Consider the following 14,782-nt stretch of genomic DNA (forward strand, 5'->3'; position numbering starts at 1 on the left):
CTCTCACCTGCCAAGCGGAGTGACTCCCTTGTCAGGAATGATATCACTCAAGAGTAAGCCATCGTCCACAGTGATTAAATTTTTAGGCCTGGGTGGGCCAACTTAAAATTTATTCTGCTGTGGAGGTCTATATAGTAGTTGTATGATATAATCTACTGTGTATATGACTAGAGAGCAATATCTTAACATACGTGGGTTGAGAGGCATTCTATACAGAGTTGGAGTTTATAGCTAAGCAGGGTGGAGCGGAGCGTATTCCAGTAATATTTGAGTAATTTTGTAAATATATTGTTTGATTATACCTGTTTTGTCTGTTTACATAATTTATTACAGATAAAATGTAAGAAATACGTGATGCTACGTCAGTTCGTCATGAAGTAATATGTGAGCGCCTCACTAAAGAAAAGTTAATTAGACCCGTATCCCCGGCTCCTGGGTTTTGTGATTAGTTTCTGAAGTTGAAGAACATAACAATATCATTTATATTTCGGCGAGAACTGGCAAATTGCAGACCATGGTGTTAACACTGCATGTACATTACCATCTGTTGGTGGGGGCGAGGACCAGCCAGGCACCGGAAATGGTCAGAAACAGCGACGGAAGTCGACCGGCAGAGTGGGGCGAGCTGCTGTGTGAGAGTGCCGGGTGTGTCAGAGTTTCCTTGCAGTCTGGATGTTTGTGGGCAATCTGCCGGCACTTGCATGGTGGACGCGGCGTCTCTGCTCCTTCTGCACCCACCCGCAGCTCCCGCTCGCTGCGTGGCTCCGGCCGCTCAGCATGTCCCTCAGCCCGGCCCGCGAACACAAGAGCACCGGCGGCAGGAGGGAGAAGCCCCCCAAGGATACCCTGCGCCACATCAAGTCCCGGGAGAAGAGGAAACATGGGGACATACATGGACCTTCCACCGTCTACCTGCAAGTTGTTGGGACGGGGAGTAGAGAAAATGTGGCTTCGCTCTATGTTTTCTCCGAATATAACAGGTAACAACTTACTTCTTGTTGCAGTTTTTGTTTTTTTCCACCTTTGCTTGTCTATTTTCTGGATCACCACGTGTACAAATTTCCTACTCTACTCTTTCTTTTGCATGTATTTGTATAATATTTTACACCTCTGTTTTAGATAATTCCAGAATCCTTCCAGACACGGAATACGTTTTTTTTCCCCCTGCATTGTAATTAATTCTGAGGTGACGCAGTGTGCAATAAGTTCTTAACCACCTCTGTTACTTCCAGGAGATGCTTCAATTAGAGATGCTTAATTTGGTGACTGATTTAAGATTGTGTAGTATTGTATCCCAACTTCGGGGAGAAATGTTGACCAACATGATGGATTGAAAATACAAGAGAATGTGAAATTATTTCTGAGATCTGGAGTTTAAAACCAGAAAGTGTTGGAAGTATTTGGATCAGGCAGCAACTGTGGATTGAGGGAAACTTCAAGGTTGGCAGGTGTTTAGAAGGTGTATCAGCGTGGATCAAAAATAACACACGTAGATTTGTAATAGGCTCCTACGCTGATGAGTTTTGTCCCCAGGAGTTTTTGTTTCGCAAAATTGGATTACTACTAGACTAAAATACAATGTGTTGCAGTACTACAAATCCCATCAGTGTACAGTTAGGCAAAACTTCAGATCAGTATATTGTTTTCCTTTTCAAGGATGGATTCAAGTCTTCTGTGGCCTCCCCACGGTTCCAGAAGCCCTCCAGGGTGCCTCTGAATTCCCGCTCCAGTGAGAACCAGGCGTGGACAGATCCTCGGAAGAGGGGCTTAGGTGGTACAGTTGGCTGCCTGCTGCAGTTACCCTAAGTGTCAGATGGTGAAAGTTAACTAACAACACTGCCAGCAGTTCTGTGGCATCGGAAAGTGGCACCGTCAAGAAGCAGCTGTTTGTCCTCCTGCCACATTTTTGGTAAAAGGGGACGAGTCCTCTGGCAGAAAGAATGGGAAAATACTCAACAAACTAAAGACTGGAGTCAGGGAGCAGTTTGTTGGTCAGATGGCCATCACCAGACTTCTGAAACAGACACTCTATTCTCAGCCCTCTCCTGGGATGGGATGAACAGGCGAGAGAAAGGAAAAGATTCAGTGTTATGCTCAAAGCTACCTTGAAGGGATACAGCATTACCACTTACTGCTTGAAATTGTGTGCCCATGACAGCTCAAAGTGAAGATGGCTGATAGGAACCTTGAGACCGTGCATTATCGGCACACAGAAAGCATGGACTGCCTCACCCACTACAAATGGGTTTGGGTGTCATCAGTCACCTCAAAACCTGCGAACGAGGAATGAAAGCAAGTAACCCTCATTCCTGAGGGATTGCTGAAGAAAATGAATTGTCTGACGCACCATCCTCACCGACAGACATTTGGCTTCAGTTACAAACAGCAAAAATGGCAGGGCCAGAACAGCCTTTGCTCAGCAACTGTTCTGTAGGTCACGGAAAGCAGCCCGCTGAGCAGTGTCTGCCCCACGATTTGGACTTACCGTTGTCTGGAGCAGTGGTTGCATCGGGTAATGGAAACAAACTGACTGGAACAATTTCACTTCGAGTTATGGCAGAGGAGAAAGGAAGAATGTTTTATAGAATCATAAAATCATAGCAGCCTTCAGAATAGGAGGAGGCCATTTAGGTGTTGGTGTCCACGAGCTGTGAGAAGTCAGCATGATAGTGTCCTGATGCAGAAAGCCTGGGAAGGGAGGTTAAAGCAAGGAAGGTCTGAGGTAAAGTGGAAAATGGGAGAGGATATGCGGTGAAAGTGACGGTGCAGCATAGAAAGCCGACTCTAATAGTTCAAGTAAAGAACTAGAAGCCATATCTGGAGAGATGAATCTGACTTTGTTGGCAGAGTTTGTATCATCTGTCGTTGGTTTTAAGATGACTTGTGCTGCTTTCAAGTTGACATTTTGTGTGGGCAGCAAATAAAGAGTGCTATGTGGAACATCTTTGTTCAGTCTAAAGGTAAGGCTCTGACTTTTCAGTAACTTTTCATTTTAGTTCCCCATCTGGCTCCATTCTGTCCTCCATTGTTCCAGTGAAGCTCCAAATAGTTGTACGAACAGCCACTTCTTTTGTTACTGTAACCGAACAGAGTTCTCTGTATTCCCTCTGATTATTGTCCTTTGTTTTCATTGAATAGGGAAATACTCCGGAGCAGAAAGCTATTCAATCCATTATATTGGCTGCTTTTATGAAAGAACAATTCCTATCAGTCTCCTTCCTTGTCCTTTTCCTGTTGATGCGTTTTTTTTCCCCGATGAATATCTCGCAAGGGTGACCAGTTCCCCATTAAAAATTAAAACTGCTTCTCTCTCTGCACCCCCACTGCTTTTCAGACAGTGCACCCTAGATAACTCTAATTTCAGATAGCACTAGTTATCATTTAGTTTCAAATATTGCTCTTTACACAGGATGTTGGAGTGGAGAGTGAACCAGTCGTCAATTCAGGTTGATTATCTTTAACCAGAGCTCTTTCTATCCATGGATGCTGCGTGACCTGCTGAGTGTTTCCCAACTGGTGACTTTATTTCAAGTTTTTAGAAGCAAATAGGAAATAATCATCAAGGAGATTTCCAGTGCCCAGGGTGATATTTAGCTCTCGGATCAACATATCTCATTGTGGTAGTGTTGCTCTACTTCACAAAGTGGCTGCAATTTTTGTGTAATTCATTTGGGGAGATCTTGTGGTTGTGAGAGATGCAATGTTCTTGTTTATCTCAGTAATGCAAGTTTGGGGGAAAAATTCAAAGAAAGACTGGCAGTAGAGAGATGATTTAAAATCAATATGGGGAATTATAACTAAATTAGGAAATAAAATCTTGATCGCTGTGGTTTGGGGGAGCAGCATAATGCTGGATGCGGTTATATGGATTGAAATGAAGTATGACATTGATATAGACCAAACTGGTCAATATATGGTTAATAATAAGCAGTTTGTTCACCTCATTGTGCTTTCCAAAGACCCATTTCATAGGAAGGAAAAAATCATTGGAACTATCTACCAAGCAACCGTTGTGAGTACACAAAGTCTCCGGAGTTCCAGTTTTATTTTGCATGTGTTGTTTCTAAAATCTTGATTAGAAGTGGTATATTAACACGTCTTTACACAATATCCAGAAAAGCAAATCATAGCACAGCAGACATAGTGATTTCTCTGTTTTTGTGTCCAATAATGGTACTTTTACAATACCCATTAAGTTCAGAATCAGAATTTAATCACATTTATTATTATTGACTTACGATAAAAAAAATCTTTGAGCAGCCACACAATGCAAAGACAAAAATTACTATACAAGATGACTAGTGCAAAAATAAGGAATAATAAGATAGTGTTCATCCGTCCATGAAACTTTCAGAATTCTGATGACAGATTTAACATTGGAAGCAGGAGATTTAAGAGGGACATTAGGGAAAGTTTCTTTGCACTAAGAGTGGTACATATTTGGAATGATCTGCCAGAAATAGTATTTTGAGTTGGGCACATTGGCAACATCTTGGAAAAAACATTGAGATAAGTACATGGGTAGGAGAGGCTTGGAGGGCTGCAGGTCAGATGTAGAGAGATGGGACAAGCTTGTTGGGTAGCACAGTTGGTAGGAGTTGTTCTGAAGAGCCTGTTCCCATGCTGAATATCTCTATGACTCTTTGACTTTTAAAAGCTTGAAATATACGTAATTGTAGACTTTTGCATGTTTTGAGCCCAGCAAGAATGTTTCCCTTTTCTTGCAGATATCTTCTCTTGTTTATGTACAGTACACTTTTCTGTATATCCAAAGTCTGAATTGAGGGAATTCTAATGCTTGAGAGTAGCCTGGTTCTACCTGCACTTCTGTTACCATATTTTTTTGAACCTGGGTATAGAAGGAAAAAAGGTTGCAGTGAAGTAGCACCTCTTATTTTTTTTCAGGATTTACCAATGCAACTTGCACCAATGAAATATTTGGATGTACGTTATGCTGACAATAGACAAATTTGAGAGTGAAAGTCGTACTGATCTGATTCAGCACTTGTACGCTGGTGAAGCTGTAGCTAATTTTATACAGTACTATGCAAAGGTCTTTAGGAATGTATATAACTAGAGTGCCTTAGACTTTTGTACAGTACTGTCGTAATTCTATGTGTTGCACTGTACTGCTGCCACAAAAAAAACACAAATTTCATGACCTGAGTGAGTGAAGATAAACCTGATACTGATGTGGGTCTCCATTATGAAAGAGGGAGGGAGAGAGGTTCTGTAATCAATAAACCAATTGTTCGGAATCAAATGATCTTGCCAGTATCTCAGGGACTGAGAGTGCCTGCACCTGTGCCACCGCCCCCGCCCCGGCCCTGTTTCTCCGCCACCTGTCCCCACACCTCCCCCATGGTCCCCCACCCTTGCCATTCCCATCCTTTGCTCCCACCAGATTTACAAACTTGCTCTCCACTCCATGTTGACAAATACAGTACTGTGCAAAAGCCTCAGGCAAGAAGAGGTTTGTGAACACTTTTCAATTACCTGATTTTCTGCATTAGTTACTCATTAAATCTTCAAGTCACAATAATAGACAAACACAATCTGCCTAAACTAATAACACACAAACAATTGTACTTTTTATGTCTTTATTGAAGACATTGTTTAATCATTCACAGTCCAGGCTGGAAAAAGTATGTCAACCCTTATATTTAATAACTGGTAAAAACCTCCTTTAGCAGCAATAACCTCCACCAAATGCTTCCTGCAGCTGCTGATTGGACTTGCACAACAGCAAGGAGGAATTTTAGACCATTTCTACATACAAAACTGTTCAGTTCATCAATATATCTGGGATTCCTTGCATCCTCTTCAGGTCATGCCACAGCATCTCGATTGGGTTAAAGACTGGACTCTGACTTGGCCATTCCAAAACATGAATTTTCTTCTTCTTAAACCATCTGTGACATCATCCGACTTCTATTAAGCTTCAGATGATAGACTGTTACTCTGACATTCGTCTGTAAAATTTCTTGATACAATTTTGAATATATTCCCTCAATGATTGCAAACTGTCCATGCCCTGAGGCAGTGAAGCAGCCCCAAACTATGATGCTCCTTCCACCATGCTTCACCGTTGGGGTGAGCAGTTGGTGTTGGTGTGGAGAGCCCTTTTACCTCCAAACATAGCGGTGTGCATTTCTGCCAAGAAGTTCAACTTTTGTCTCATCTGTCCAGAACGTTGTCCCAGGAGTGTTGTGGAGCATACAGGTGGTCTTTTGCAAACTTGGAACATGCAGCAGTATTTATTTTTGGAGAATAGTGGTTTCCTCTGTGGTGTCCTTCCATGAACACCATTCTTAATTGTTTTTCTTATAGTGGACACATGAACAGAGACTTAGTTCTAGAGATTTCAGCAGGTCTTCTGCTGTTACCCTTGGGTTCTTTTTCACCTCCTTCAGCATTGTACGTTGTGCTGTTGGTGTGATCTTTGCAGAATGCCCACTGCCAAGGGAGAGTAGCAACAGTACGATTTCCTCCATTTGTAGACCATTTTTCTTACTGTAGACTGGTGAACACTCTGGTCCTAGAAATGCTTCTGTAGCCTTTTCCAGCTTCATGCATCTCTACAATTCTTCGAAGGTCCGCTAAAAGTTGCTTCGATTGAGACATGGTGCACGTAAACAGATCTTTCTTGAGAACAGCAGGCTCTGTCAATAACCTGACTTTTGTTTCTATTTTTTATACAGGGCAACCCACACCTCCAATCTCATCTTATTTGGAGGCAACACCTGCCTCCAAATAACTTTTGTAGAAAGCATTATCCCAGAGCTTCAGATACTTTTTTGAACCTAGATTATGATTGTTTAAATGATGTACTCACTATTGACAAGAAGTAGTACAATTGTTTGTGTGTTATTAGTTTAGGTAAATTCTGTTTGTCTATTATTGTAACATATGAAAATGTGAGTAATTAATGCTGAAGATGGGGTTTTTTTATATATTAATTTTTATTTTATAGACACACCCGCACACTACTATATACAACATCATCATCATGAATCCCCACCATCTAGGCCAGATCATCTTCTTGCAGCTATCATCGGGCAGGAGGTACTGAATCCTGAAGTCCCAACACTTCTAGGTTCAAGAACACCTAATTCTCTTCTGCTACAGGTTTCCCCTGCTATCCGAAAGTATAGCGTTCCTATGAAACCTTTCGTAAGCCTAAATGGCATAAAGCGAAGAAACAATTACCATTAATTTATATGGGAAAAATTTTTGAGCATTCCCAGACCCGAAAAATAACCTACCAAATCATACCAAATAATACAAAGCCTAAAATAACACTAACATATAGTAAAAGCAGGAATTATTTTCTTCAGTTCTTCTGGGAATTTTTTGGCAGCTTCAGTATCAGCTGAAGCATTCTCTCCAGTAACCTTTAAGCTATGAAGCTGCCCTCACCTCAAAAACCAATCAAACCACCCATGACTACCTTTCAATTCCAGTTCCGCAACACTTTCATCGCCATCGTCCAGTGCTTTCTGTTTCAGCTTATTAAAAAGACTGACTGATTTCATCTTAAGTATAAGATAACGGAACACCACACTTTGTACACCCATCAATCCACTCAAGCAATAGACTTTCCATTTTATCCATTACTGGATGCCGACTAAGAGACCACTTTGCTACGAGCAGAACCAATTGTAACATCAGCAGCCTTCAAGATTCTTTCTCTCTGCGTGTAAATAGTACGAATGGTGGATGCAGGCAAGTTCGATGCATGCACAATGTCCTTATTTTGTTCACCACGATCGAAACGCTTAATTACGTCCAGTTTTACGCTAAGCGTAACACCCTTACGAGCTCTCTCAGGCTTTTCTGACACCTTAGGACACATCTTGCTGACAGATGCACAAAATAAATTGAGATAAAGGACAGATGCTCACAGACACGGTTCAAAACTGTGGCGGCTCGATGTTGAGATGCTGAGTGTAGTTCCCGGGGAAGGAGCTTGGTGGCACCACTCTCGCTGCTCGGGGTGCGCACTGCCTCTATAACGGCTCACTGCAAAACAAATGCTGAATGCTATGTTCGCTTTTCACCTTTTTTCATAAAAGTGAAAATCCTCTTCAGATTTCTTCTGGTTAGCGAAAACAGGTGCTAGTGTAGGTCTTTTGTAAAAGCGAAGTGGTGTAAAGCGAACTTTCGAAAAGCGGGGGATACCTGTATTTAGTTTTTGAACCTACCTGCCCAGCCCAATCACTTCCTCAGTGCAGTAACACTGTGTCCACTTTGATTACTTTGCACTTCAGTGGGTGGAGTATTTTTTTGTTTCTGTCCTTTACTGCATAATGAATCTTTAACACAAGCGATTCTACAGATACTGGAAATAGAAGAAATGCCCGCATGTATTTTTATTAAAAGGTGGTGGAGAGACTACGGATGCTGGAACCTGGAACAACAAACAACCTGCTGATCAAGCAGTGTCAGGATTGATGCAGGGTTTTGACCTGAAACTTGGATATTTTTCTCCCCTCACAGATACTACTCGATCAACACACATCAAAGTTGCTGGTGAACGCAGCAGGCCAGGCAGCATCTCTAGGAAGAGGTACAGTCGACGTTTCAGGTCCTGCCTTGGTCCTGACGAAGGGTCTCGGCCTGAAACGTCGACTGTACCTCTTCCTAGAGTTGCTGCCTGGCCTGCTGCGTTCACCAGCAACTTTGATGTGTGTTGCTTGAATTTCCAGCATCTGTAGAATTCCTGTTGTTTACTACTCGATCATCAAGTTTCTGCAGCAGGTTGTTGCTCTTTTTCAAAAGAACTGGTTAAATATTGTTAAAGTGCCACTGGATGTCAGTAGTGTACTTATGACCTTTGTTAAAGCACGCAGAAAGTGTTGTTGTGCGAAACTTGGTGATTACAATCTTTTACTTCAAACTTATTGTAGAGGGGAAGGTTTTCTAATCTGGTGTTTTAAAATAAACTATCCTTTTACTTGAAATACTTGAACACATACAGCAAATTCAATTTTTTGATGGTGAATTGTAAGTTCAGAGTTCTGAATAATCTCAAGAGTTACAAATAGCAGTTTGCATTGAGGCTAGTTGAGCTCCATTGACTATTTTGTTTTGTATGTGTTGCAGATATCTCTTCAACTGTGGCGAAGGAACACAGAGGCTGATGCAAGAACACAAGTAAGGAGCACTCTCTTCTGGTTTGGTCTAATCAAACATGGGTGGAAGTATCATCATGTTCGAGAATGGGTGATGTATTTAATTTATTCCTGTTGTTCCCACCTTTAGGCTTAAGATTTCTCGTCTTGACAATGTTTTTGTGACCAGGATGAGTTGGAGCAATGTTGGAGGATTATCTGGTAAGAAAATGTGAAAGAAATTTTAAATTGAGGTGTTAATTTTTTTTCTGAAGTCGGTTCATTTGAAATTAGTGTGATCTCTAGCATTTGTGTTTTAATTCCTTTAATATAAGAATGCGGGAAATGTTTCACAAAGCTAAATCCTTTGTGCGAAATTACCTCAGGACTGTGAGGATCCTGAAGGGTACAATTGCATTATATGCCAGTCCCGTGGCTATATGGGAATGAGGCTAAGTAATTTGGTTAGCTTCAGAGTAAGTCATGTTAATCTGGGAACAGAGAAAATTGGCAGACTTTTTTTGCTTAACCTGCCACAAGGGCTAATGCCATGCTTTTAAAAATGTTTTTCCCAGGTATGATTCTAACATTGAAGGACACTGGTGTTCCCAAATGTGTGTTTTCTGGACCACCGCAAATTGTGAGTAGGAGTGGACTGCATCTCTCGTCAAGTTGCATTTTTAGTGGGCAACCACATGCAGGGGGAGATAGAAATATCGATCGTGTCTGCTGTGTAAGATTTGCATGTCAACGTGAAGAATTGGAAACAATCCATCTGTTGCTCTTGTCCTGTTGGGCGTTGCTGGCTGCCTCACGTTCTAAATGCTGAACAAAAGCTTTGGCAGGGTAGTGTTAATTATTGTCATAAGAGCCCTTGGCAAATCATGCCCCCCGATAATTTCTTGCCATTTGCTTCTTTTATCCCAAAGCTACACTGCTTTGTTTCCCATTTTCATCATTGCATCTCTATACTATCTAATCATCTATTAAAATACTGCAGGGCCACCTCATCCTTGCCACACATACTAACTTCATCTCAGGTGTTATGCTTGGTCCCAAGCACTTTCCTCCTGGCCTCCAATGTTGTTTCTTGTATTAACATGAACTTGTCTCACCCTAATCCCTTGGATTCCTCTGTTGTATGTTCCATTGGTTCTTTTCATGAGCCTGTTTTTTCTTGGCTAATCCTCTACTTCACCATTGCCAGCTACTTTTACGGCCTCGCTCTCTGCCCTCTCACTCTCAGTACCTTTGCCCACTCAGCTTGCAAAAACCTCTGTCAACTGCCCTTGCCTATCTCTTCCCTTTCTCTTTGTGTCCCTGAGAATTGTGTAAGTGTAGAGTGGGTTGGTTGGGGTTTGGTAATTGTGCTGTATCCCCTCCCTGTTGCCACTTGTGTACCTGCCTCATCCCCTGCCTAGTGCCAACTTCGCTCCTTTTTGTTTCTGTCTTTGAATTGTGGACGGCACTGAACAGTGAACCTGTAATCCCTTGGTTGCAGAATTGGGGCAAGGTATCAAACTAATGGAAGACATTGCATTTGTGAAGTACCTCAAATAACTTGGAAATGCTCTGAAGTACTTTTGGGACTCAATAGCTGTTGGTAATACTATTACAATGTTAAATGTAAGCTAGGATGAGGCTGTTGTAATTCTCCTGTGAAGCACATCCATGGGAACTTTGACATTCATCTGATCTGAAAGAAGGAAGCTCAGACACTGTGCTACCAGCTGAGGCAGAATTTTTGCCTATCAAAACTCATGGAAGGCCTTTTTGACATTATAGGAAAAGGCAGTTTTCTGATTTACGAAGACTTTGCTGTGAGACCTCAACTTTCCTCAATGATGTTGCAAACAGAAGTTACTGGTATTATACAATACTGAAGCACGTGCATTCAAAGAATAGAGGGGATAATTTCGGGTGAATGGGGGACCAACACCTCAAGGATGTGTCCTTAGTTCACTGTTCTACTCTCTCTACACCCACAGCTGTGTGGCTAAGCACAGCTCAAATGCTATCTATGAATTCGCTGCTGACAGTGATTGTTGCCATCATTTCAAATGATGTGGTGGTGTGAGGGAGCGAGATAGATCAGATAGTTGAGTGGTTTCACAATAACAACCTTGCACTCAGCAGCAGTAAGGCTAAAAGAACAGTTTATAGTAGTCACACAACAGTGAAACAACCTGTGTGTTAAGCTTTTAGCATTGCAAGTTCTCTACTGGCTCATTTGAAACGTGTGTGTGAATCAATTAACATCTTTTTCTCATTTCTTTTCTGGAAAGGGAAAATACCTATCTGCAATAAGGACATTCTCTGGCCCGTTACAAGGAATAGATTTAGGTAGGATTTATGTATTTAATAATTGCAGAACTGGTATGTACATGAGTCTTCAAAAAATTGAAGTGTTCTGTCTTTTCAGCTGTACGGCCTTACACAGAGCCCCAGTACATTGATGATACTATGACTGTGCATCAGGTGCCCATATTTGGTAAGTTATTTCACCTTTTTCCACTGGTTTTCTTTAGCTTCCCTTCCATGGGAAGAGTTGCCAGTTTCCTTGCAGCGGCTGCTGTGCTGTTAAAAGTAGGAGTCAGACTCTGGTTGATCCCACACAAACCCCGTCTAGAACAGCTCAGAATCGTTGCCAGCTTTGGATAAGTAGAAATGTTTAATCTATATAAGATTATAGTTGAGGTACTTGCACATCAGATATTTCCACACTTGAAATGTATTTCAACTTATAGCTTTGAGGGATTGTTCCCCTGAACTGTAGGGTTGTTGCATACATATTTATTTTAAAACAATCAAAATTTTTGATATTGGATGAGGTGTAAAGTGGTTATTAGAAACACAGTGGTAGTATCTTGAGCTCCAGGAAAGATTTCACAAAAATCTCCATGTAATTCTGTTAGCTAAGGTCAAAATTTTGATAAAAATTTTTTATGGATATGAAGTTGACAGGTAGTAGGGTGACATTGGAATGGATTTGTAAGTAATTGATATCAAAAATAGTTATTTTTATCAATAACGTAGGCCCAGTCCAAGTGTAAAGTGGAATGACCTGTGTATCAAACTAGGAGGATCTGTGGAATAGATAAGGCAACTTGATTTTTTAATTTAATCAGGTTAAAAGAGACTGAGAACATAGAGCATAGATAAGTGCAGTTCAGGCCCTGCAGCCCACAGTGTTGTACTGACCTCTTAACTTACCTTAAAAATCAATCTAACCCTTCCATCCCATTTAGTATTTCACTTTTCATTCATCTGCATGCCTGCTGGAATCCTGTTGGACTCTACTTTCAGGATGTCCAATGAATTGGCAGTTGACAAAGCCAATAGTACATTAAATGACAAAAGAGAGCTACAAGTCTGAAGTAGTAGTGATGGATTCAGCAATACTAAAGCAAGGCTTAATTTGATTACTTTTTCTCAAGGGTTACATTTGACTTGTGGTCTTATGTTTTTCATGAATTAATCTGATATTTTAGCTGCTGAACTTTTATTATACAAACTGTTAACACTGCTGTAGAAATGAAAGACAGAATGGGTTGTATGATTCATTAACTTGTTTGTTGGCAATGTGTTCTGTGAAATTTCTGTATCTTGGTCTTTACTGCCTGAATGGTAGGTACTGCATTTGTGGGCCTTTGTGGAGGAGTGGGAGAGGCCAGGAAGATGTTATGGTGGTGCTGCAGTTAGTGCTGCTGCTTCATTGTTGTTGGGACCCATGTTCAATCCAGACCTTGGGTGACGCCCAAGTGGTTCTTGCATGTTCTTTTTCATGATGGTGTGTATTTCTACATGCTTTGGGTTCCCCTTGCATGGCAGTGATATGCAGATAAGTTAATTGGCTACTGTAAATTACTCCTTAGTGTATGTTCAATTCAGGTTCAATGTTTCCATTGAATATCAGAGAATGTATGCAGTACACAACATGAAATTCTTGCTCTTCGCAGACATCCACAAAAGAGAAGAAAACCCCAAAGAATGAGTGACAGAAAAATGTTAGAACTGCAAAGCCCTCCCGTGCACAAGCAGCAGCAAAGCATCAACCCTCCCCCTTCTAGCAATCCCACCACCTATCAAGCAACCAAAGGCAAAGCCCCCAAAGTGATCATGATCTGCAGTCCAACAAAAGCAATGGTTCACCTGACAATTCTCTCTTACAGGGAACAGAGATGTCAGCCTTTCCACAGCGAGAGGGAGACCAACAGATCGAGCTCTTATTTGAGCTTCCCCAACTTGAGGATTGGCAGACTCACCACCCCTGCCCCCACCCTACCCTCCTCAGCCCCATTGATCGAGAGAGAGAGAGAATGTGCCCGAGTGCGGAGATGTTCCGATCTCTGTGGTATTCCAGTTGGCGACACTGGTGAGGAATCAAGTCGTCCACAGAAGGCACTGAGGCCGCATGTGTTCCAGCCTGCTCCTGGAGATACTGCGAAACGGCCAGTCGCTGAGCTCGAGAAGTGAGAATTCACCACCATATAGAACTGCAGTTTGAATGCAGCTGTAGACCACAGGACACCAGCCACCTTGAAACGGAAAAAGGAGACACTCAAGAGAAGAATTTAAGCTGTTTCGCAGATGAGCTCAAAGAAATCACCCTCTTCTGCCATCTTAGCTTCTTCCCCAGTTTAATTGTCATTCAACCATACATGAATGCCCATGAATACAACCAAACAAGACGGGTGTAACTCCAGGGCCAAGGTTTAAAATGCAGTACCAACAGTCACACACACAACGTACAAGATAGTAGGCACATACAAGGTAGTAAGCACATGTAAGAGATCAGTACGATACATGTAGTGGTGGTATCCGTTAGTCTCGCAAGACCATGGATCTGCGCCTGGAAGGTCTTGCTTCAGTCTGTGTTAGAGCAGCATCTGTTGTGGCTGTAGAGGCCCACACAGGAGTGACAGTCTCAGCTGCATCGACTACACTTGAAGGCACTGTCCTCCAGTGTTATCTTGGTGCTGTTTTTCAGACAAGTGCGCTTTTCTTCAGCAGCAAGCCTCAGCTTCTCGTCTCCACTTTTTAGACCTCTGTGTAGTTCCAGCCTCCAGTGAGAACGATCGCTTGCGATGTCCTCCCACCTCTCGACATTCATTTTCAGTGACTTCATGTCTCTCTTGCAAACGTCTTTGAAAAGAAACGAAGTACAATACAACGACACACAAAGAAGTAATAGTCCAGGCCCCGAGTCCATGAATGCTGGAGAAATCTGCAGTCAATGACAGGACAACTTGTCTTCTGCCAAGTGAACACTGGGGGGCAGCACTGACTCCAACCTGGACATTGTTAATGGCAAAAAAAGCACAAAAGGGAGTTTCTAGACATGTATAAAGGAGAATAAATGGGAGAGATGCAGGAGAGAATGGGGAATGGGACTGGGGTTATGCACTGTGAGCCCTTGTAGGCCCAGTGGAATCAGTGGTCTGTATATGTAGGAAAGATGTACGTCCATGTGGGAAAGAACAATTGCAGAAAAGTCACACTTACATACTCAGAACTGAGGGATGCTAACGGAAATGAGCATTAGTCTCATGTTTGTCAAACTCTGCTGTCATATTACTGATTTTCATTTTTGAGGTTTACTACTGTTTTGATTCAGTGCTACTTACAAATGATGTCACAGTGATTTTTGTTTGAAGCTGTACTACCTC

General features: G+C 41.9%; 1 protein-coding gene across 1 annotated transcript in view; it reads left to right on the forward strand.

Annotated features, from left to right (window-relative positions):
• The first annotated feature begins 603 nt into the window (after nucleotides 1-603).
• The window catches only part of elac2 (elaC ribonuclease Z 2), a 56,123-nt gene continuing 41,944 nt past the window's right edge, over nucleotides 604-14,782 (forward strand). Inside the window, exons 1-6 of the mRNA XM_072242111.1 lie at nucleotides 604-980; nucleotides 9,106-9,156; nucleotides 9,265-9,335; nucleotides 9,689-9,753; nucleotides 11,399-11,456; nucleotides 11,536-11,604. Of these exons, the coding sequence (XP_072098212.1) occupies nucleotides 673-980; nucleotides 9,106-9,156; nucleotides 9,265-9,335; nucleotides 9,689-9,753; nucleotides 11,399-11,456; nucleotides 11,536-11,604 (622 nt within the window). The 5' untranslated portion in view covers nucleotides 604-672. The remainder of the gene's footprint in view (nucleotides 981-9,105; nucleotides 9,157-9,264; nucleotides 9,336-9,688; nucleotides 9,754-11,398; nucleotides 11,457-11,535; nucleotides 11,605-14,782) is intronic.

The sequence above is a fragment of the Mobula birostris genome, chromosome 24 (assembly GCF_030028105.1).
Source record: "Mobula birostris isolate sMobBir1 chromosome 24, sMobBir1.hap1, whole genome shotgun sequence".
NCBI lineage: Eukaryota > Metazoa > Chordata > Chondrichthyes > Myliobatiformes > Myliobatidae > Mobula > Mobula birostris.